Here is a 22403-nt window from a genome sequence, read left to right as displayed (position 1 = left end):
CCATTCTTCATTAAAATAATAATTTCCACTTTTCTCCCACAAAATAATATTTTCTCCTTTTTATTTAATATCACCAAAAATTGGCAAAACTCCTTAGTGAATTTTGCACTCACAAAAATTGGGAACATTACAGTCCTCCCCGCCAAAAATTGCTTGTCCTCAAGCAATATCCTGTTGCTCCAAACGTTGGCCTAGCCAATGCCAGGGTCCCAAATGTGCCACTGAACCACTCCTCGTTGTTGAACATCCTACCATACTAGTGACGATCCCCATGTCAACAGCGAATCACCAGATTCCAATGGAATATCTGAATGATCTCCCCCCATTAGAAAGTAGTTCACCCCTGAGGGTAGATGAACTGCCAAATCTTGTTGTACTCGGATCCCATGCTAGTCTCAGAAGGGTGCCACCATGCTGACGCTGCGCCACTCTAACTATGAAAAACTTCCCATCATGCTCAGACTGTATCCTTCCCTCCCGAAACCTTATGGTGGGATATCTGTGTAGGCCAAGCTTATCTTGCCCAGTCATCTCCATGATGTCAATATCTACCCATCCACTATCAATCTCAATCCTGAGCAGCAACAGGATAAATCTAACTTGCCATACAATGGAGGTTTCAGTAATCTCCCATGCATCACACCCAAGGTGAACTAGATCACTCTCTCCCATGAACGTACTCATCATAGAATGGAGTGTCCTATCAATCAACTCAATCGCTGGATCCCATAGCCAGACCTGCTGCGGAATAGCTCTAACAACTGCTGGAATCTGTCTGTTCCTTGTCCCTAATCCCTGTATGAAACTAACATATAGGCCCCATATATCATGAACTAATATGATGCATGCTAAACTGTCGAGTGCCTACCACTGCGTAGTACCGATGACTGTTGGAAGCCACATGTGCCAAATAACTACCCCCTAAAGGCAGCGAATAGATGGGTATCTGAAACGCGCAATCAACTCAGTGTATGCGGACCTATCCCGCTCATGCCAACCATCACCACTGAGTCTACCATCCACCCTCACAATAATGTGCCAATACAATGTCTGGAGGTCAAACACATACTAGAAAGTTACCTCAGTCGTACACGGTATCCTTTGCTCATGCATGATCTTGACATGCCCTGTGGAAAGAGTGACACATCTCCCTCGTGACCTGCTCCACAGGCATAGGCTTATTGATGAATGATATGCCACCCCTGCAAATGATCACCTCATCCCCAAACTTGTGGTTGTCAACTCGTGCACTGACCCAATGCCTCCATTGAAAAGTCTCTCCCCTAATGCATTAAGTGTCATCCCAATATCTCGGGTAAGCTCCCTGTCCCCAGCTGCTCACACTTAGAGTGTCAAAGGACAACAGCCAAATCGTATGTGCCTGTAAGTGATGTATAAGAGGGACAGGCATGTGAGTCACCATGGATACCAACGAGTGTCGCTCATATGTGTCCCTGTCGATCCTGGGTGAACTACACCCAAAGGTATGCCCGGTGTCTCCGTCCATAAGTCTCCTTGGAGGCAACCCTCCAAGACCTCGTTGTGTAGCACCATATGCCCCTGCATCCCACCAAGTATCCCTATAGTCCTCAACCTGGCACTGTACCCTACAACCTATCCCTGCACACCACTGGATACCTCGTGCTACTGTTGTACCATCTTGTACCGTCTCGTATCATGCCTGTGTCACTGTACCTGGCTCTCCCCATGTGTACTTGATGCGATGTGAGTCGCTCAATGCAAACCAACATGCTACAGCAAACAACCACGCATCTCCATGCTCTTCTGCAGGCCATTGCTCATCACTGCATAGCTCTATACAACATTGGATGTTAGGTTCTAAAATTGGATCGATATGCATCAAATCGCATCCCTCTGCAAAATACTGGACTCTACGGCATATCCTTGTGCACCCCTGGGTACCACTGCCTACTGTCATACCACCCTGTATCATATGCCATCCTACATGTGCCAACGCATCCACCACTCTGCTAGTAATCCCTCCATGATGTGGGCTACATCTCCCCATCTGCCCTGAAAGACCTGAGTGGTCTGACTCCTCACATGCCAACGGGAATGACACTATTGTGCCTATCCTCAGTAGCTCTAGTGTCCAATATACCAATGAGAGAGCATCGTCTCCATGTAATGCCCTGTCCAGTGGTCTATCGATGCCACCTCCTCCTACCAGCTCTTGCCAGAGTAGGCTAATCACCCTGTGACTCCATGCACAATCAATATGCCAAGACAACTCATGAAATTGGTCTGCTCCCCTGTCAAACCATCTTGTCACTAGTGTTGTCCCAGGTTCTGATGGAGATCTGAAAATGTGTGTGCGCCCAAACGTCAAATCCATCACGCAACTACTACCATCACCTAACGGCTCTATGATGTGATGGGAATTCCCACCTAGATCCCAGCAATAGTCTGCCCCTCAATTCCCTATGTTAATAAATGGCCTCTGCTGAAATGTGGCCATGGATGTATCCAACCGCCTAGCCTGCTCCATCGGGTACCAACTCAGTACCTCTCGCCACCCAATCCCAAAGGAGGGATCGAATGTACAATCCCCTGTGGAAGAAACAAGCCCTCCAAGCTGATGCAGTGTCATACTCAGCTCATGTCGCTCAGTCTTGCTAACCTGACCATCCCCTAGGGTATGTCTAGACAACGCTGCCTCCCTCAATCCAATGCATAAGGGTGGGCTAATAATGTTGTAGATCCCATCAATGTGCCTCTGAAACGAACTGTGCTAAAATCCCAATGTGTGGTCTCTATGCTGCCCCTCATCAATGGCTAGCCCAAAGGATGGTTGCACATCCTCCTCCATCATGGACTCAACATGAGCCTCCAACTGCTCCTCCATAGACAATCCAACACGCAAGACATGCTCGCCAATCAACTGCAGGTGATTGTTGTTCGATAACTCTGGCATAGATCTAGATGCCTCTGTACCTATCGGCTCCCCATCAGCAGTGGAGATATCTCCTGGCACCTCATCAACCTATGGTGCGCTACTATCACCTGAGTACTTAGTCACAACCCCGGATACCTCATCAATGGATACCTCAACAACGGATGGCACCTCCTTAATGGTGGACACCTCCGTGTCTCTTGGCACCTCGTCAATGGAAGGCCCTATGGGTGTGTGCTCTACTCTCTCCCCCAAGGTGTCAGCCAGAGCTATCAAAGGAATCTCCAACAAGGGTGACTCCTACATCACACTGGACACATCGACATGCTCCTCACACTCTAGTGTGCCCAAAACAACCTCCTCCTTAGGCTCCTGATATCTAAAGCCAGGTCTCCACCAGCAAAATCACCCCTTGGTCTCACCCTCTAACTATCCCTATCCTGTCTACTCCTTTTGAGGAGATTTGATGCCTTGATTTTGTCAACTTTCCCCACACAATGTAGATGGTTGCACCCCCACGGCCTGCGCACCACTAGTGTCTTTGTTGTAAGGATGAGAATGGATTTGGTTCGACACCTTCCTCAACTCGGCCAATCTCTCATCGTTCCAACAAATTCCACCCCAAAATTCCTGCATACTAAATCTTCTTTGAGCCATAAGTTGTCTATGGTTTAACCCGTCACTATGCATACATGCCCAAATCTTCCATGATCTAGATGGCTACCCCACAACTAGCCAAGATCATGGCTCTAATACCACTGTAATGTTCCAAAAAGGAAATAACAGTGATAAACAAAGTAAAATACCATACAACACCAAAATATTTAAACAACAACCAAATACCCACAATTTACACCGACACTGCACCAAAATTCAGCCATTTTATTATATATGGAGAAGAGTACAATGCATGAAATGTATGCACTTGGGCTTGCAAAAGTAACCTAAACAATCCCAGGTGAGAAAGATGCTACCCGGATGCAAAGGAAAGGCTTCTCCTCAATGTTCTGCGCTAGCCCTGAAAATTCTACAACTGTTGGCTAAAAGAAATCCATGTTTGAACCTCCAAAGTGCTCAGAAAATTCCGCCAAATTATTCTTGAGCTCTCCACCAAAAACCCAGCAAAACACAAAAAGGGTTTGGCCTATCTCCAAGCCAAAGTCGAACCCACAAAATGGTGCAAATTCCTCAGCGAACTAGCAATTCGCCCTGCTATAAGAATTAGGATTTCAGGTCTGAATATCGCCCAAAAAATTCTGTAAAATTAGCCACAGACTCCTCTCAATAAAACCACAAAAACTCAAAAATGGTTTTGGCTAAATCCACCAATCCCCGGTGAACCCCAATAAGTGCAAATTGCCCAATTTGGCCAGAAAACACCCCACAAAACTAATACTGTTGAATTAAGCCCAAATCCACCACTGGAAATCTCTCCCAACTTTGGCTAAATTCTCCCCTGAGGAATACCTCCAATCTCCAACCTTTATCTCTCCTCAACCTCTATTCCTCCAACCCCTATGCACTTCCAAAAATGTAGAATTTTGGCCCCAAGAATTCTCTCAACTCAGCCATGCCAATCACCACCAAATCTCTGGCTAAATTAGGGGAAAACCCTTGCAAATCCTTCAGTGTTCTACTTCCTCGTAATTGATCTCACCACAAGCAATTTGAACCACTTTTGCACCATAGAAGAAAAACGTACCAGCTGAAATAACTTGCAAATATGCCCAATAGTAACTCTAAATTGAGCTCCCCAAATTGCCTCACTAGGGAGACACTTGAAGTTCTCTGAAATGAGGGTAGAATTCCTGCTTGGAAATTCTTTGTGCTGAACAGCACGGTTATCTTGGCTAAGTAGCTCAAGAGAACTAATGTTGAATTGTCAAATGATCAAAGATACCAAATGGAGGCCTTCAAGATCTATTTATAATTTTATGAGAAATATTTCGGCGGAAATCACATTGTAATATTTTTGTCGACGCGTTTCGAACCAACGAGTGTGGTTCATCGTCAGGACAAGTTGAAGAACCAGATCATGGCTACAGGTTAAATAGGGAGAGCAGATCTTCCAACAACTATATTTGACTAGGAAACAGCTATATTGGACCGGGCAATTTGACTGAGAAACGGCTAAATTTGACTGGTCAACTCGACTAGACTAAGGGAGAGGAAAAGTTATTAATGTTATTGTTATATTCATTACCAACATTTGAATAAAAGTAAAGTTTGTAAAATAGTTGTTACTATTATAATTAAATAAATAAAAGGTTAACATGGAGGTTTTATTTTTTTTTTATTTTTATTCTTTTTACACCATCAAACATCACTCATTAATAACCTAAAAATAGCTAATATGGAATGCTAATTAAATGAATATTTATCTTATGAAATCAAAAACATTACATCAATAATATGTAAATATATGCATTCTGAATTTAGTGTAAATATATAAATAAATAGTTAATAAGTTATTATGCAAGATAGTTTCTTTTATTATTAATATCATAGACGGAAATTGTAAGAAATAGACCTATAAAAAACAAAATCAAGGATATATATATATATATATATATAGATTACTAAATTAATCTAAAATCATTAATATAATATGGAATAAAAATTATTGAATGCATATATTTACATATTATTGATGTAATGTTTTTTATTTCATAAGATACATATTCATTTAATTAGTATTCCATATTAGCTATTTTTAGGTTATTAATGAGTGATGTTTGGTGGTGTTAAAAAAAAAAAAAAAAACCTCCATGTTAACCTTTTATTTATAACAGCGACAACTATTTTACAAACTTTACTTTTATTCAAATGTTGGTAATGAATATAACAATAACATTAATAACTTTTCCTCTCCCTCGGTCCAGTCGAGTTGACCAGTCAAATTTAGTCGTTTCTCAGTCAAATTGCCTAGTCCAATATAGTTGTTTCCTAGTCAAATATAGCCGTTGGAAGATCTGCTCTCCCTATTTAACCTGTAGCCATGATCTGGTTCTTCAACTTGTCCTGACGATGAACCACACTCGTTGGTTCGAAACGCATCGACAAAAATATTACAATGTGATTTCCGCCAAAATATTTCTCATTAAACTTGATACGGATCACAGAAGCTTAAATTCAACAATCTATTTATAATATCTAGTCCTCTCCCTTCGTGGTCCCCACCTTCCACTAATAAAATATTACTTTGTCATCATTCTTCATTAAAATAATAATTTCCACTTTTCTCCCACAAAATAATATTTTCTCCTTTTTATTTAATATCACCAAAAATTGGCAAAATTCCTTAGTGAACTTTGCACTCACAAAAATTGGGAACATTACAGCTATTCGAATGGGCCAATTCAAACTCCCATGTGGGAGGCCCCCACATTCCTCTAGCAACCAAATAAAGTTGAATTGCCTCCTAAGTCCCTAAGTCGAAAATGTTGGGTTCTCTTCCTTAGCCAAAATTGTGCAAAATTGTGTAGCAGCACCCTGTTACAAATGTGTTTGAAAAGGGATATGACAATGAGCAAGAAACTCATTCTTATCATTTACAAAAATCATATTCTTTTTCTTGACAAGTACAAAGATGAAAATTACATTTGTAAATACCGAACCTAGTTACACTTTCTTCAACACTCCCTCTTAACTAGGGAGGTATTTATAATGGTACTTGGTCATTCTCAATCTGAAGAATTTCTCATAAGAAGAATCGGATTGGTAACCCATCTGTATAGCATCATAGTAACCAATATTGTTTCCACAGCAAGGCCTTGACTAACAGCTCTATCTCTCATTAGATCAGAGCACAATGTTGGCAAGACCAATGACTATAGACACCTTTATCATTGTCTCTCAAGGTACATACCCACCTAGGTGTTCACTGAGTATGACCTTTATATCTTCATCAAGAGCAAGATTGTGACTGCACCTGTATGCCGAGATAGTGTGTTGCTATGAGTTCCTTCAATTATGCCGAGGCAGTGTGTTACTATGAGATCCTTCCATCATACCAAGACAATGTATTACTATGAAATACTTCCATCATGCCTAGACAGTGTGTAGTATAGAAGGATTACTTAGATCATCCTTACTATGGTTATGACAGTGCTGAGATTTGTACTGAGGAGGAGACTGTGTCCTTCCATCATGCCGAGAGTATCTCACTGTATCATCCATCCGAAATTGCAGTGACACTTCCTCATCCGAGATCCTGAACTGCTGCTCCTAATCCGAAATTCCTGCACCTCCTGTACCCATCCGAGATTGCAGATAAGTCCGAGTTTCTTACTGCACTTGTCCGAGATTTCAGAGCTCCTGTACCTTCATCCAAAATCTCAGAGACACTGAAATTTTTATTTTCTTTGGAGACCTCAGCGGGCTATTTATAGTTGTCACGTCTCTATAAATAAGCCGACATGACAATGAAGTGTTGTGTCACTTCATTTGAGCTGACATGTCTGTTATTTATATCATTTTGCTGGCTGACTTGACTGCATTTGACATCGTTTTGTTTGCTGCTCTTCTCACGAGGATTGTGCTTGTCTTGGAGGGCTGTTCTAGACAAGTATGCATTTACACATAGGCTCAAGAAGAGCTCCTTATACATAACTTTGACTCTTTGATTTTCCTAGACCTATGAAATGAGCAAGAAACTCATTTTTATAATTTACAAAAATAATATTTATTTTTCTTGACAAGTACAAAAATCAAAATCACATTTGTAAATACTGAACCTAGTTACACTTTCTTCAACAGCAGAGGCATGTAATGAAGTTTAAGCGTGTGAACAAAATGGCAAGGATGACGAAGGCTAGAATGCTTTGCCTTTTCCATCCTTTGGATAGATATCTACACTACCTGAACATTAACCACTACTCAATGCAAATGATGGATTCAAGGGGGAGAAAGATTGATACCATCACATGGTTTCTTGCTCGTAAGAATAGTAACTCTCCACTTGTTCGTAACTATCAGGGAAAGTATGTAATGTTCAGGCATTTAGTCTCTTGCATTCAGGTTGTCATTTTCTGCTTAGTATTCCCAATGATTCAATCTGTTTGGCACAGTGTGGCCTCATTTCCTCTCTGATATTGAAGGTAGGAAGTCTCAACCTTTTCCCCGGGTGGCCTGTAAGTTCACGGGTTGGTCTTCTTTGTTTTTGGGCCAAGGTTGAATCTGTGCTTGAAGAAAGAAGACTGCTTTCTCTTTGTTTGGTGGTAGATGCAGACTGGGAGGTTGTCATCTTGGCTTTTAGTTACTCTGGTCTAGGTTGTAGAGAAAGCAATAATGTTGCTAATCCTTTTCACTCTTCTCTGTTTGTGAGAAGGAGTCTGCATGCATGCATTTCTTTAATCTCCACCTGTTCTTTTGGAGAGTGTAAGAATAGGATGGCCAAATAGAATAGGAAGCAGTCAAAGGGGAATTTGGTGGAGGGGTCCAACAAAGGGGCAAGCTAGGGGAGACCTAAAACCTGCAAAATGCAAGTAAAGGACACCCCTTCAGCAGGCCAACTAGAGAACAACTAGGAGACATGGATGCTGCAACAAGATATCAAAGAAGATTTACTGCTGCAATAGAAAAGGAGGTCGGGTGAATAGAAATTTTGGTCAGAGAGAAGTGCAACAAAATCTCTACAGATGACATTGATGCACAACTCATGGATTTGATCCTTGACATGGGGGTTTCCCAAAGCAAGGATACCAAGTATTTCAAACTGATTAAGATGCATTGACACAACAAATCATTCATCACTCAAGTTGTGGAAGAAAGTGGGAGGCAGTGGCAAGCCATTTTAGAAAAATTGGACTTTCTGGACCAAAAATATGAGGCTCTAGTCAAGGTGATTTAGGGCATGGAAGCAGTACATGGTGAGCAGACTCAGGGAGGCCAGGCACCAGCAACAGAGGACCAAACTGAAACCAATCCAGTCTATATTCAAGTAGGCTTAGACTCTGATGCAGAGATCTAGGAGCTTCTTGAACTGGTCTAGGTTCCTTTTTTCCTTAATCTCTCGTGATAGTATCTAGAAATATTCATCTGTAGTTCCTTTACTGTCTGATTGACAAATTAGGGCAAATTTTGGACTTAGATATAGCCTTTGTTATATTATTCTATTATAGCCATCACAGTATCTTCAATATGTTGAAGAATCTAGGGCACATGTAGTTAATGAGATTCTTCTTGACTTGATAACTATTTGTGAGGCATTTTTTAATTTTCTTATTAGCACAATCTTCTCTTTGACATTATTAGAGTGTGTGTTTCTTATGTCATCAAATAGCTACCAAAAACAAAGAGACAAGAACACAAGATGTTGGCATTCTGCCAGGGCCAAAACCTCTCCCTCTTGGAGAGGAAAACCCACACATAATTCTTCTTATAGAGATTCCAATTGACGAACACCAAGACCATGACCCTTGACTTACTAGGCCACTCCAAGACCAAGACATCAATCCTCTTCTAACTGCTGAGATCATCATCATCATTGTTGTACCATGACTGCTTCTTCAGCTAGATCACTGCTGCACCATGACTGCACCTTCTTCATCACTGTCTTGACTTTGTCTTCATTAGGAACGAGATCATGACTATGATATGACAGCACCTTGATGAGATCCTTCACATCATACTTGAGCCAAGACTATGACTGTGTTAGATATGCTGAGACAGAGGTCTTCAAGACTTCAGGAAGGCTGAGATTTCATCTGAGATACTCATCCAAAAACCACAGATATCCTCCTCCATACGAAATACTGAACTGTTGCCTTTATCCTGTACCATTGTACCTTGTCCAAGATTCTTCCTGCACCCATCCGAGATAACAGAGACTTGTCCAAGTTTTTCTGTCTTTGCTGTGCCATCCGAAGTTGCAGAGGCTTGTGAACAGACCTCCGAAAATGTCATCCAAAACTGTGCTTTTGCAATTCCTGTACCATCCGAAAATTCAGAGAGAAATCCAAGTGTCTGTCCCACTCCCTGCACTTTTGCGCTGACCCTAACTGGGTATATATAGTGGTTATGTTTCCATATTAAGCCGACTTGACCAAGTGAATCATTGTGTCTCTTATATGAGCCAACATGACATTTATATATATATATTTTGAGGCCAACTTGACTATTCTCTTCATCGTTTTGCAGGCAGACTTCTTCAAGAGGATTGTGCTTGTCTTGGAGGGTTGTTCTGGACACTAGGTTGACTCATATACATTACATATATGCTCAAGAAGAGCTCTTTACACATGTCTTTGACTCTTTGACTTTCCTAGACCTATGGAATGAGCAAGAAACTCATTCTTATAATTTACAAAAATAATATTTATTTTTCTTGACAAGTACAAAGATCAAAATTACATTTGTAAATACCGAACCTAGTTACACTTTCTTCAACACAATAGACATCCTAATACTTGGAACAGCTATGTTAATTCTAAAGATCACAACAGGCATACTTACCAATGGTTGGATGGTTAGCCTGGAAAGACTCTATTTTTTTATACCAAGTAATATATGAGTAGCTAATTTTACCAAAACAAAAAAAATACTTACACTCATTTGAATGGAAAACTTAAAAATGTTGTATACCAATAGCTCACATTATATTTATGTATTATTTCACAACATATTTTGCACCATTGAGAATTGGTGCTACATACCTGGTACAATGTGAACAAAATTCCACCTAACATCCCGGTAAAATCTCGTAGAAACCACTACAAGAACGAGATTAGAAGATTATGAGAACATGGAAAATATTAAATAATTATGGCTACATTAAAGTAAGCTGAAATATCATGAGATACTGAGGATAAACATCATGTAAAACAGTTGCTATTAGTAGAAATAGGTTAGACCAAAACTATCTAAGCATCAGTTAGTTGCTTTTGTGCATCAAGCTCTAGACTTTAACAACCATGTAATAAATTAAAGGTTATGCACTGTCATCTGAACTGTCATCTGAGTGATTTGCCGAGTGAGTCGCCATCAAGGACAATACCTGTGCCATAGTGCCAAGCCTGTGTCATAATGCCAACAGTTCCTCCTACCAGCTAGCCTTGAAGGAATTATTTTGAAATGTGAAGATACTTCTTCAAGGGCTGATACCATACACGTGTAGCACTTATTGAGCTATATTTTACCTGGCTTCATGGTTGAAAAATTACTGATAGGAGTTTACTATCTCTAGTTTTTTTTTTTTTTCTTCAAGTACTTAAAAGGTCTTTGCTTCTGCAAAATGGGAATTTTATTCGTCATATTATATTTGATAAGAAGGCACTGTCAAAGAGCTCAAGCATTGACCACATTGAGAATGTTTTAGAAAGAACCTAGAAGATGGCACAGAGTACAATGAATGGAAGGTATTCTCGTACTATCGGACAATGGTGAGACTCCTGTGAAGCGTGAGTATTAGCATAATAAATTCGAATCTCATGCTTAGCAACTAAGCAGTTCCAGCGTGTAGTTTAGTAGCTATGATAATAAAATTCAAAATCTGGTTGCTATTGGTGTCAGGTGTGGCAGCGGTGGAGTTTTGAGAATTCTATCGGTGGTGCCAGAAATTAGACTGGATTTGCAGAAAAACATGTAATATCAGTTCAGCAAGGACTTAAATAACTGCAAACAGGTGAAATTATGTCATTGCAGATGCAAATCACCGACCTTGGCTGTCTATCAGTTCTTTGTTTTTGGGCATAAATTGTATAAGACTTCCATCATTCTTTTGTCCAACATTGGCTTCTTCTCTGAACAATCATCTTCTATAGGAATCATCTTCTAAAATCGCCATCAATGTGCCATTAATAATACTGAAGAGACTTACATAATTGTTTCTGAAGCTGAAATAAACTTGTATTACTAGTTCTGACTTACTATATATATGATTTTTTTTTGTACAGTGATTTGTTATTTTTTTTTTTTGCTCTTTTGTGTACACATATTACATAACGTATGAGTCATATCATTACAGGGACGAATATCTCAGATGATAAATCAATACAGTGACAGATTCTCACACTAGCTGATATTTGAATTAAATAACATAAGGAACTCTAGTTACCTTATCTTAATAGACTTAACAGATCCGAGAGTTTGAACATGGCTCTGATACCAAAATGTAAAGCCTTGAAATTTTTAACAGGATATAACTATTCAAAATATAAGAATTTATCACTTTGATGTTGAGTACCTACCTGGCTGAAGATGGCTGAAGATGCTTCTAATTTGCTCCAATCCCCGCTCCCGTTACCAAAAGACCAAAAACCTCCCAGCCAAACTAGGTACAATCTCAGCACCCAGCCCCAAAATACTTCAAATTCGAAGTATTTTGGCCCCCGTGCCCAAAAGTCTCAAGAACAACTGCTCAAGCTCCATTATTATCTGTGTCTTCCTCTTGTCAGCTCCTCCTCTGCCTTCCCCTACATCAAAGAATGTTCCCTTTTTTCTACAATACCCTTCCTCCTTTTATGCCCCCAGAGACTCCTCCACCGCTTCGCTTTTCTTTATTGTTTTAATTTGATAAGTTCATAAGTTGCAGAGGTGGTCACCGCCTTCTCCCCTCCCAATTCGCTAACCATGCACTCTTATTTATACAATATCTCCTTTATCATAATGTTATGTTTCACTTTTGTTTTAAATCAGATTATTTTCATATTATTATGGTTTTATATGTTCTTCTCTTTATTATATTCACTATTTAATATATATATATATATATATACACATATACATATATACTTTCCTTTGACTTTATAGAATATGTTGTTTCTTTTGTAGTTTCATAACTCTTTTGTACATAATACTCTTGGGTATAGTTCCTTTGTATGTAGTAGGGTACATACTTCCTTTGTTGTGAGCTCACTATAATGCATTTATCTTTAATATTATATAGTAGAATTATATATATGTGTTATGGTGGTGGTACGTATATCATATTCCCTACTATATTCTTGTAAGTTGGGTATTCATTTCAATACTTAATGCATTACCTAAATACGGACGTTTTTTCAATATTAATTAATATATATACTAGTGCAGTGCAGGCGATGCATGCATATGTAGCTATCATATGCATGTCTCGTGTGCATGCTAATATCTCTATGTCCCCATTAATTTAAGATGGGTCCTTACAACAGTGACTTGTTGTCACCTACAGCCAACCAAAACAAAATTTCCTTGCCTCCTATTGTTGCCCAACAGACATGCGTCTAGCCCTCTCCCACTCAGCCTCCATGCAAGAGTATTTTGCCCTTCAACCAATGCCTAGAAGGCTCCATGTTGCCTCCTCTTCCAAGCTGAAGTTGCCCTAGTCCTATGACCCAAAACAAAATTCCCTTGCTCCCTAGACCGAGTTTCTATTATCCTCCAAAGAGCTGCATCCTAGATCTAGGTGCGTAGAGTTGCTAGGGCATCATCTAGGACTGCGTTGCACTTAGAGGATTAGGGCTCTTCTTCACAATATGACTGTGTCCTAGATCTAGGTGTGTAGAGTTGCTAGGGAATCATCTAGGACTGTGTTTAGAGCATCCTCTAGGACAATGTTTATCCCTTAGAGATTCTTCTTTCCACTAAAACCCAAAACAAGTGGAGAAGAAGAAATCTCAAGAGAGATGTGTGTGCAAATGACTTGCAAAGCACTTGTATTTATACCAAAACGAGGAGCACAAGTGGGGGCAGTTTAGTTGCTAGCCGACCTTGACGAATTGTCCCATAACACTAATAAATTCATATCTCCATTAATACTTATCGGAATCGAATGATCTTTAGATCAATCCTACACCTCTCAATGAGAGAAGTCCAAGAAAAATATCAGCTGCCATAAATAAGATGACCCACATGGAGTTTGGCCCTAGTTTCCAATCTTAACACTCCCTCTCAACTAGGGATAATTCCATCTGCCAAACTGTACTATCTCTGCCATCAGTGCCCTGCACTGCTCTGTTCTGCTCTATTGTACCATGAAGAAGAATAATTGATCGAGAACGTCTCATACCATCCTCTACTGACCCGAAGTCAGTTCCATATGAAGAGAGTGTGTCATACCACTCTTACTGATCCCAGATCAGTTCCAAAAGAGAGTGAGTTATATCACTCTTGCCGACCCGAAGTCAATTTCATTGATCCCAGATCAATATCACAAGAGAGTGTCTCAAACCACTCATACGGATCCCAGATCAGTTTCAAGAGAGAGTGAGCTATATCACTCTTACTGACTCGAAGTCAGTTCCAATTGATCCCAGATCAATATCGATCATCCTAGCATAGGGAGTACGGTAGATACACGATGCATCCATCGGTACGACTATGGTCCCTATCCTCATTTCCCTGCTCATTGGCCAAATCAGAGGTACTTCCCATGAGTCCCAGACTGCATGGGCAGTATGCCTCGACAGGAGAACCACTCATCTTGCCCACAAGTCACCATGGGGTATCACAGGGGAAGGCTAAACCATTCACCCTATACACAATGCACCACTAGGGGAGGGTGAGTCACCCTATGGTCGCTTGTTGCTCCAAGAAGTACCCCAAACCCCCTAGAGCTCCTAGAGCTCAATGCATGCATCATACAGGACCCTCATAAGAGGGCCTCTCAATGACTCCAAGTCATTCTGGAAAGTCACAAATTTGACCTTTCCTTGGGGCTTCGACAGAATGTCTGCGACCTGCACATCAATCCCCAAGCAATGGAGCCTTCTTGCTCATCGATGTACCATATCCCAGATAAAGTGGTACCTGATGTCTATATGCTTGGAGCAATCATAACACACGGGATTCCTCAACAATCAAATCCCTCTCTGGCTGTCATAGAAGATCGCAGTGGTATCCATCATGTGTCAAACAGCTCACAGAAGAGCTTCCTCAACCAGGCAGCTTCACATGAGGTCATACTCGTCGCTATGTATTTGGTCTCAGCGGTGCTTAAGGCAACTGACTTCTGCTTCCTGCTCATCCAGGATATCGAAGCAAAACCCAAAGAGAACCAACACTCAGAAGTGTTATTGCGATCCTCCACACTACCTGCTCAGTCAGCATTTGAATAATCATGCAGCTTTACATTTTCGGCGGTGTATCTCAATCCATGAGAGATTGTGCCCTGAAGATATCTCACAACATTCTTGGCACCAATCCAGTGGGTATCAACCATAATGAGTTCAACATGCTAACTGCAAAACATATATCCAGACAGGAGTTCACCAAGAACATCAATGCTAGAATGAGTTTATGAAACTCAGAGGAACTTCCCAAATCAGGTCTGGCATCCCCACCACACTAAGTTGCAGGAAACGTGGGCAGGGGGTTCGTTTCCCCAGGGGAAACGAAACGAAACTCGTTTCCCCGTACCGTACGGCTGGAAACGCGTTTCCGGCCGTACGGCCACGTTTGCCGAAACGGAAACTTGGCCGTACGGCCGAAACGCGTTTCCAGGCCGTACGTGCCACGTTTCCCCAAAAAAAACACTTGTTTTTTAAATTTTTTTTTTTTTTAAATTTTTTTAGGGTTTCCAAGTAGGGTTTCCAGGTAGTAAATGTGATGTAAATTTAATCTTAATGTTTAAATGTTTATGTAAGTAAATGTATCATTCATGCTTTATGATTGCACATATATATAATAATAATTTTTAAATATTTTTAATATATATATATATATATATATATTATTATATAATTCGCGTTTCCCCGTTTCCAAAATTTGGGGAGGTCGCGTTTCGTTTCGCTTCCCCGTTTCATTTCGCTTCCGCGTTTCCCCGTTTCGTGCAACTTAGCCACCACATAACTTCTGAAATAGCCCCATCAAGGTAGTCATGGGCTTGCAATTCACCATTCCAAATTCATAATCCAACTCCCTCTTACTTTTGCAAATGAGATGGTCTGCACCTGTCAAAAAGAGGCTGTCCTCAGAAGGTGCCAGTATGAGAGGTCTATCATCCACAACCTTCAAGCAAAGGTTTGGATCGGCTTCACTCCTAGTGAATCTCAGCTTCATCAGACAGCTATCAATCCTCTCATACCAAGCCGGGGTGTTAGCTCTAAATCATAGAGAGTTGTCTTCAACCTGCATACATGAGATTTCTGATCATGAATCTCAAACCCCTCGGGTTGTTTCAAACCTGTGGACTTGCTACATGAGGGGAATGGTCCCCTTGTAAGATTTTCCTTTGGTACATCTCGGACATGTACCTTCATTCTCTTCTTGAATTCAGGCATCCCTGTCACCATTTGACTCACATCGGGTAGGGCCCCATAATAAGCAGACCTTCGGTGCTATAGATGAGATATGTCAACTGACATGGTCCCCAATGGACTTCCTGTAACTTGATACAAATTGCCAACCCTAAACCCATGAGTAAAAGCATCTTTGAAAATTTCATTTTCATACACGTACCTTTCCATCGATGAATGCCACCTGAAACCTTTGATTTCCATTGCCGAAATGGACACCAGGTTCTTCTTGCGATCAGGTACATAAAAGAGATTCTTGTAAATGAATCGAGTTACCCTCATTCAATTGAGGGGTAACATTCCCTACACCCTTTCCGGGATAGGTGGCATTGACTCCAAGTATAATTCCATGATTGTTTCCATCTCTACAAATTTAGAGAGAGCACCCTTCTATCTGATGAAGTGCCTTGAAGCACTACAATCAATAAGCCAGATTCCCAAAGAGTCTGGAGGAGAGGGCCAATATAAGATAATGCTCCTTTATCTTATCAGAAACAACATTTGATTCTTCATACCTAGGGTTCTTTGCTTTCTTTGAAGAGTCAGCTATTTCCTTGATGAACTGCATTACCTGTCATTCCTCCAATCATTGAAGATATCCCTGGAATGATTGTTATCATCATCAAGTGATGTGTCCCTACCATTTGGACACTCCTTCACATAATGGCCAAACTTATTACAAACAAGGCATCTGCCTTTCCTTCCACCCTTAGATCCGGACTTCCCATTGAAGTGATCTTTAGGTAGGCCATCACAAGCTTCCGTTGCACCATTCTGATAATATTCTCTGCTTCGACTCCACCCTTGGTGAATTTGAAGAGGGATGAAGAGCCTTTTGTCCTTTCCCAACTGTTTTCGGTGATTGCTCTTTCGCTTTGGCTTGGGCTTTGTCTTCACCTCAGCTCTTATACCATGTTAATTTTAGGTATGTTCTATGCTTAGAGGAATTTATTTCAATTTTCACAGTTAGCTCAATATCTTTTCCAGATTAGTAATCACATCAGCATAATAGTGACTTGCAGATAGAACATAAACATAAATCGCAGAAGACAAGCCAAGACAAGAGGACACAAGACGTGGTGCTAGTCAGGGACAAACCCCAATGTGGGGAAACCCTTGATCAATTCTTCTTATATGTTCTTCAATAGTTCAACAGAGAGAGAGAGAGTACATATACAACAGAAGTCAACACTTTGACCTATCTAAATAAGAGCATAGATCATCTCTAAGAAGATGATACATGAGGTAGTTGAACTTAGTTGAAAACATGTTGCTTCAACTGATTCTCCAAGGTGACTCCATCACCATGTTGCACCTATCATTGTGTTGCACCTCATCATCATGTTGCACCTCACTATGTTGCACCATGTTGCACCCATCATCACTATGTTGCATCTCATCATGCTTCACTAATCATGACTGTACCCATCATTGTACTGTTGCACTATGCTGAGCTCTTCATTGCACTATGTTGCACCCAAATGCATGCTGCAATACCTCATCATCCTGTTGCTGCAATACCTCATCATCCTGTTGTTGTATGCATTCTCGTTGTTGCTATATGCCCATCATTACCATGTTGTCCCATTGTTGCACCAATGTCCAGCAACACTGATCTACACCATGTTGCACCATCATTACTACTGTGTGCACTATGTTGCACTGTACATGTTGATGATGAGAACAAGGATGAGCATTTCTAGCTTGATGAGATTGCAGATGGATTTCAATGATTTTTGCAAGAAGGCAAGGATCAAGATGGAGTTGACAATTCCCTACAATCCTCAGATCAAAAGATAAGTACTTTATATCTTTCGTCCTTGATTATTGTTTTGTTTTTGGGTTAGCCTCTTGTCTTTGTATCTTTTACCTGGTTATAATAATTACTTCCATGACCTCCTAGTGAGGGATGCGGATACATTATGAAGGCTTCCAAGGCTCTGGTAACAGATGGAAGCATCGAGAAGAAGAAGCAAAGCTTATGGCAACAGGATACTCACATGATTGGGCATAAACTCAGCTAGAGTGATTTGTATTCAAGAGGGAGAAATTGTACTGACATCTAGAATCATGCCTGATGACTAGAAGAGCTCCTAGTTCAAAGGGAGTAGGCACGCCAATGAGTTTGAAGGATGCCATGATGGAGGAAATTGTTGAGAAATCTAGGGCATCATAAATTAGGCGATTTCTCTTAATTAGTAACTGCTTGTGAGTGCCTTTTATTTCATCAGATTAGGATCTTACTTTTACTCAAGTTATTAGTATTCATCTTCATCAAACAACTACCAATGCATGAACATAAATAGACAAGAGACACAGGATGTAGGTTATATGCCAGGGCCAAAACCTCTCACTCTTTGAGAGGAAAACCCGCACAAATTCTTCTTATAGAGATTCCAATTGACGAATACCAAGACTAAGACCTTTGACCTATTCGCCACTCCAAGACCAAGACACAAGTTCTCTTGACAGTCAACCTTCTTCTTGACTCCTCTTCCACTTTGACCTTCTTAGCATCGAGACATTGTTACCATCAAGACCTTATCACTGTCTTGACATTGAAATCTCCTTTACTATGAGACCTCCACGTTGTCATATTACTGAGACCTTACTTCTATGATGGCACAGAACAGCACCGAGACCCTTACTGAGATTCCACTGAATTGTGGCATTGTGGTGAGACTTCATCACTGTGTATATATGGCAAACTTGTCACTGCAATACAGAAATACTTGTTACTATAATCCGAGTTCCTTTTACTGAAATACTTGTCATTGTAACTGATATCCGCACTTGATTCTTTACTTGTCACTACAATTGTGATCCGAATTATAGATGTAAACCGAACTCCTTGCCTTCTCACAGAATTGTAGTCTCCTTTCAACACTGAGTTGTAGTCTCCTCACTGAACTGTGTCACTATAGTCTCCTATACGAATCACAGAGATATCTGAACCTATCTCTACACTAAGCCATCCAAATACAGAGAGATCCAAACTTGTTTCTTGTACCTTGTCACCCGAATTTTAGAGGGATCTAAATTCCTTGACTATGATAATGTGAAGACCCTTCACACATATATATAGTGGTCTACCCATGAATATAAGCCAAGATGACCTCATCGAAGGGATGTGTCTCTAATTAGGTGAGCCGACATTAGACTTCTACTTCATCTTGAGGTCAACTTGAAGAGAACTTGTGCTTGTCTTGGAGGACTACTAGACCAATCTATTGACGCATATACATTTGTAACATGCCCAAGAAGAGTTCTTCATACATGACATTGACTCTATTTGAATTTTATGAGAAATCCTAAAGGCTCTCAATGGAAGCCATCTAAAAATAAAATCTCTTGCTCATGAAACCCATGAAGCAAGCATACAATCATTTTATTTTTCTTCTTTACATCAATTACATAAAAATCACAATTACACATGTCATTATGAAGACCAAACCTAGTTACACTTTTCAACACTCCCTCTTAACTAGGGAGGTATTCATAATGGTACTTGGTCATTCTCAATCTGAAGAATTTTTCATAAGAAGAATCGAATTGGTAACCCATATGTATAGCATCATATCAACCAACATTGTCACATAGCAACGCCTTGACTAACAACTCTATCTCTCCACAAGATCTGAGCTCAATGCTGGTGAGAACAATGATTTATAGACACTCTCATCATTGTCTCTCCCAGAACATACCCCACCTGGGTTCTCAAGGTGTGTTCCACCATGACTATTCTTATCTTAGATTCCCAGACCTCAAAGAATATCGATCCTCAACGACTACTCTTATCTTGGATGCCCTATATCATCCTCAAAGAGCATCGGATGCCAGATGTTTACCCAATCCATTATGTCTTCCCAAGTGAAGACCAGAATGATGTGTCTATCTCTCCCTCTCAATTAGGGAGGACATATCTATTCCAATAAAGGAATGTACTCATTCCTATGAAAGTAATGTACCTAAGCTCCCTCTTGGCTTAGGAATATTTGCTTCCAAGTTTATTCCAAGTAAGAAAACTTGTTTCCAGGCTCCCTCTTAATTAGGGATCTACAGCAGCTCCTCAAGTGGAGATAATGGGACAATCAACTGCTTGAAGAACTCCTTCCTTTGATGTCATGAATTTCTTCTTTGTCACGAGTATTCATCTTTTGGGACTTCTTTATAGGGCACATACCATCCATCACTTTCATCCACGAGTCAATCATGTCATCATTCCTTTCATCAAAAAGGATCCATCAATCTACATTTGGCCTTGCTTCATGTCATGCTACCTTCTTTATGTTATCTTCTTCGGAAGGATCTTACATCCTTCTACATGATCTTCTTAGAAGACATCCACAGTTCTTCCCTTGGCAGTGTTGCGTAAGCCCATCCAAATATTTTTTCAAAAATAAGAAATGAACACTTGAATCAAAATTACCTTTATGATGATCTTTCATCATAACATCTTCTAGTAGGCATTAGCATCCTGCATACATGTTGACATATCTCCCAAGAATATATATTGTCAAGGGTCTCTTTCCTTTTCCGACTCCAACAAAGTCTTTAATTCTTTCATGGAGATATCCTACTCAAATCTTCTTGGTCTTTTGGATGTTGATTGCCTTCTTCCATGGTTGCATAGTCTATGATCTCTTCCTTTCTTTCTTCACACATGACATTCCCGAGAACTTCCAATCAGAATTTTTCCAATTACTGTCAATCACCTCATATTCCATATGAGGACATATTATGCTGATTTCATCTAGTGTGACGCATGCCTTTCGACATCCTTTCATAGAAGGAGATTCCTCTCCTTTGATAATGCTTCTCAAGATAGAACAGTGATCCATGTTAACTGCAACCATACAACATGACTTTATAATATCGAATACAAACTTACAACATGACTTTATAATATCGAATACAAACTTACATACCTCATTTACCTTTAGGTCATCTAGACTTCTTTCAACAGCTTCCTTAATTGAAAAGAGCTTTAACCCCTTGAACTGCTTCATTACTTATGTCATCATACCATCATCCCATGAATTCCACAAGTGGGAGTTCATGATGAAACACTTGCTTCCTTTCTAGATTGGTGAACCTTCCGATGAAGATTCCATCAAAGAATCTTGAGGATCTTGCATATTCCTATCCAGCAGATATTACCTTTTGATGTAAGATGAGCCTTGTCCTAGATGACTTCTTCCTTTCCTTAAGTTTCCAATGAGGTTCCTGTTGAAGAAAGTGTAACTAGGTTCGATCTTCATAAATGTAATTTTGATCTTTGTATTTACAAAAGAAAATAAATATTATTTTTGTTATATTTATCAATGAGTTTCTTGCTCTTTGAAATAGGTCTAGCACATGTCAAAGTGTTGTAGGTAAGTCAAAGAGGTAAAAGAAAATGTTGAAGACCCTTAAGGGCATGTTACACCATGTATATATTTGTATAAGAGTCAAAGATATTCCTCCAAGCAAAGTCACAAGTCCTTCCATACAAAGACACCACCAAAAGAAGCAAAAATGAAGTGGAAAAGTTAAGTCGACCTTAAGTCTTCAAGTTGGCCTAATGGAGGGATAGGCCTCTATATATAGAGGTTGTCCACTACTCCAACAACAAGCAATCAAGCCTCTGAAATCAGCAAGATAAGAAACCGAGAAAAGGGTGAAGAAAGACGAGCATAAGGTGCCTCTAGTGCAGCGAAGGAGGAGGAGACAAAACCAAAGTGTAAAGGGTTGTTCTAAGGGTAGATTACAGTCACACGTGCGAGGAAAGGAGGATTGTCTACGGTCACTACAGCAACAATATCACAGTTGCATATTTATCTTTGTTTGGACTAGAAACTTAGGCCTATAAGGCCTCCCACTAGAGCGAACAAGAGGCTCTCCCAAGCGAAGGAAAAAGGAGTCAAATATACAAGGAAACCTCCCACGCGTGCGAGAAACTAGGGCTGCAGTGCTGTCATATCAAGTCTGCAACTACACATCAAGAAGAAGCTTCGTTGGACAAGAGAAAGAAGGTATCTTCATAGGTGAAGGATATCACTAAGTATCAAATATAAGTATCTCTTCTAGAGCTAACATAAACAAGGTCTATCACCAATTGCCAAAGGAAGGAGGACAAAGTGTCGGGGAACGAAGTGCCAGGAAACAAAGTGTTGGAAGAAGGAAGGACTTGACTTGTGCTTGGAGGATATTCTTGTCAAGGGTCGAGGGTTTGGCATTGACCAATAAGAAGCTTCAATAAGAGAAATTTACGAAAGGGTTTTCCTCTCTAAGAG

At 40.2% G+C, this 22403-nt stretch overlaps 1 protein-coding gene across 6 annotated transcripts in view; it reads right to left on the bottom strand.

Annotated features, from left to right (window-relative positions):
• RUS3 (root UVB sensitive protein (Protein of unknown function, DUF647)) overlaps nt 1–22403 on the bottom strand; it is a 337640-nt gene that overhangs the window by 250851 nt on the left and 64386 nt on the right. For 5 of the 6 annotated variants that reach the window (XM_089373530.1, XM_089373529.1, XM_089373532.1 and 2 more), the window contains one exon: nt 10570–10626. The exons of the other annotated variant lie outside the window; for it this stretch is intronic. In XM_089373530.1, coding sequence (XP_089229656.1) covers nt 10570–10626 — 57 coding nt within the window. The remainder of the gene's footprint in view (nt 1–10569; nt 10627–22403) is intronic. 6 annotated transcript variants of the gene reach the window in all.

This window comes from Pinus tabuliformis, chromosome 8, assembly GCF_031772625.1.
Source record: "Pinus tabuliformis cultivar Carrire ecotype Pingquan chromosome 8, CPIR1, whole genome shotgun sequence".
In the NCBI taxonomy this organism is placed as follows: Eukaryota; Viridiplantae; Streptophyta; class Pinopsida; order Pinales; family Pinaceae; genus Pinus; species Pinus tabuliformis.
The sequence above is the reverse complement of the archived record's forward strand: the minus strand, read 5'-3'. Positions and strand labels throughout refer to the sequence as shown.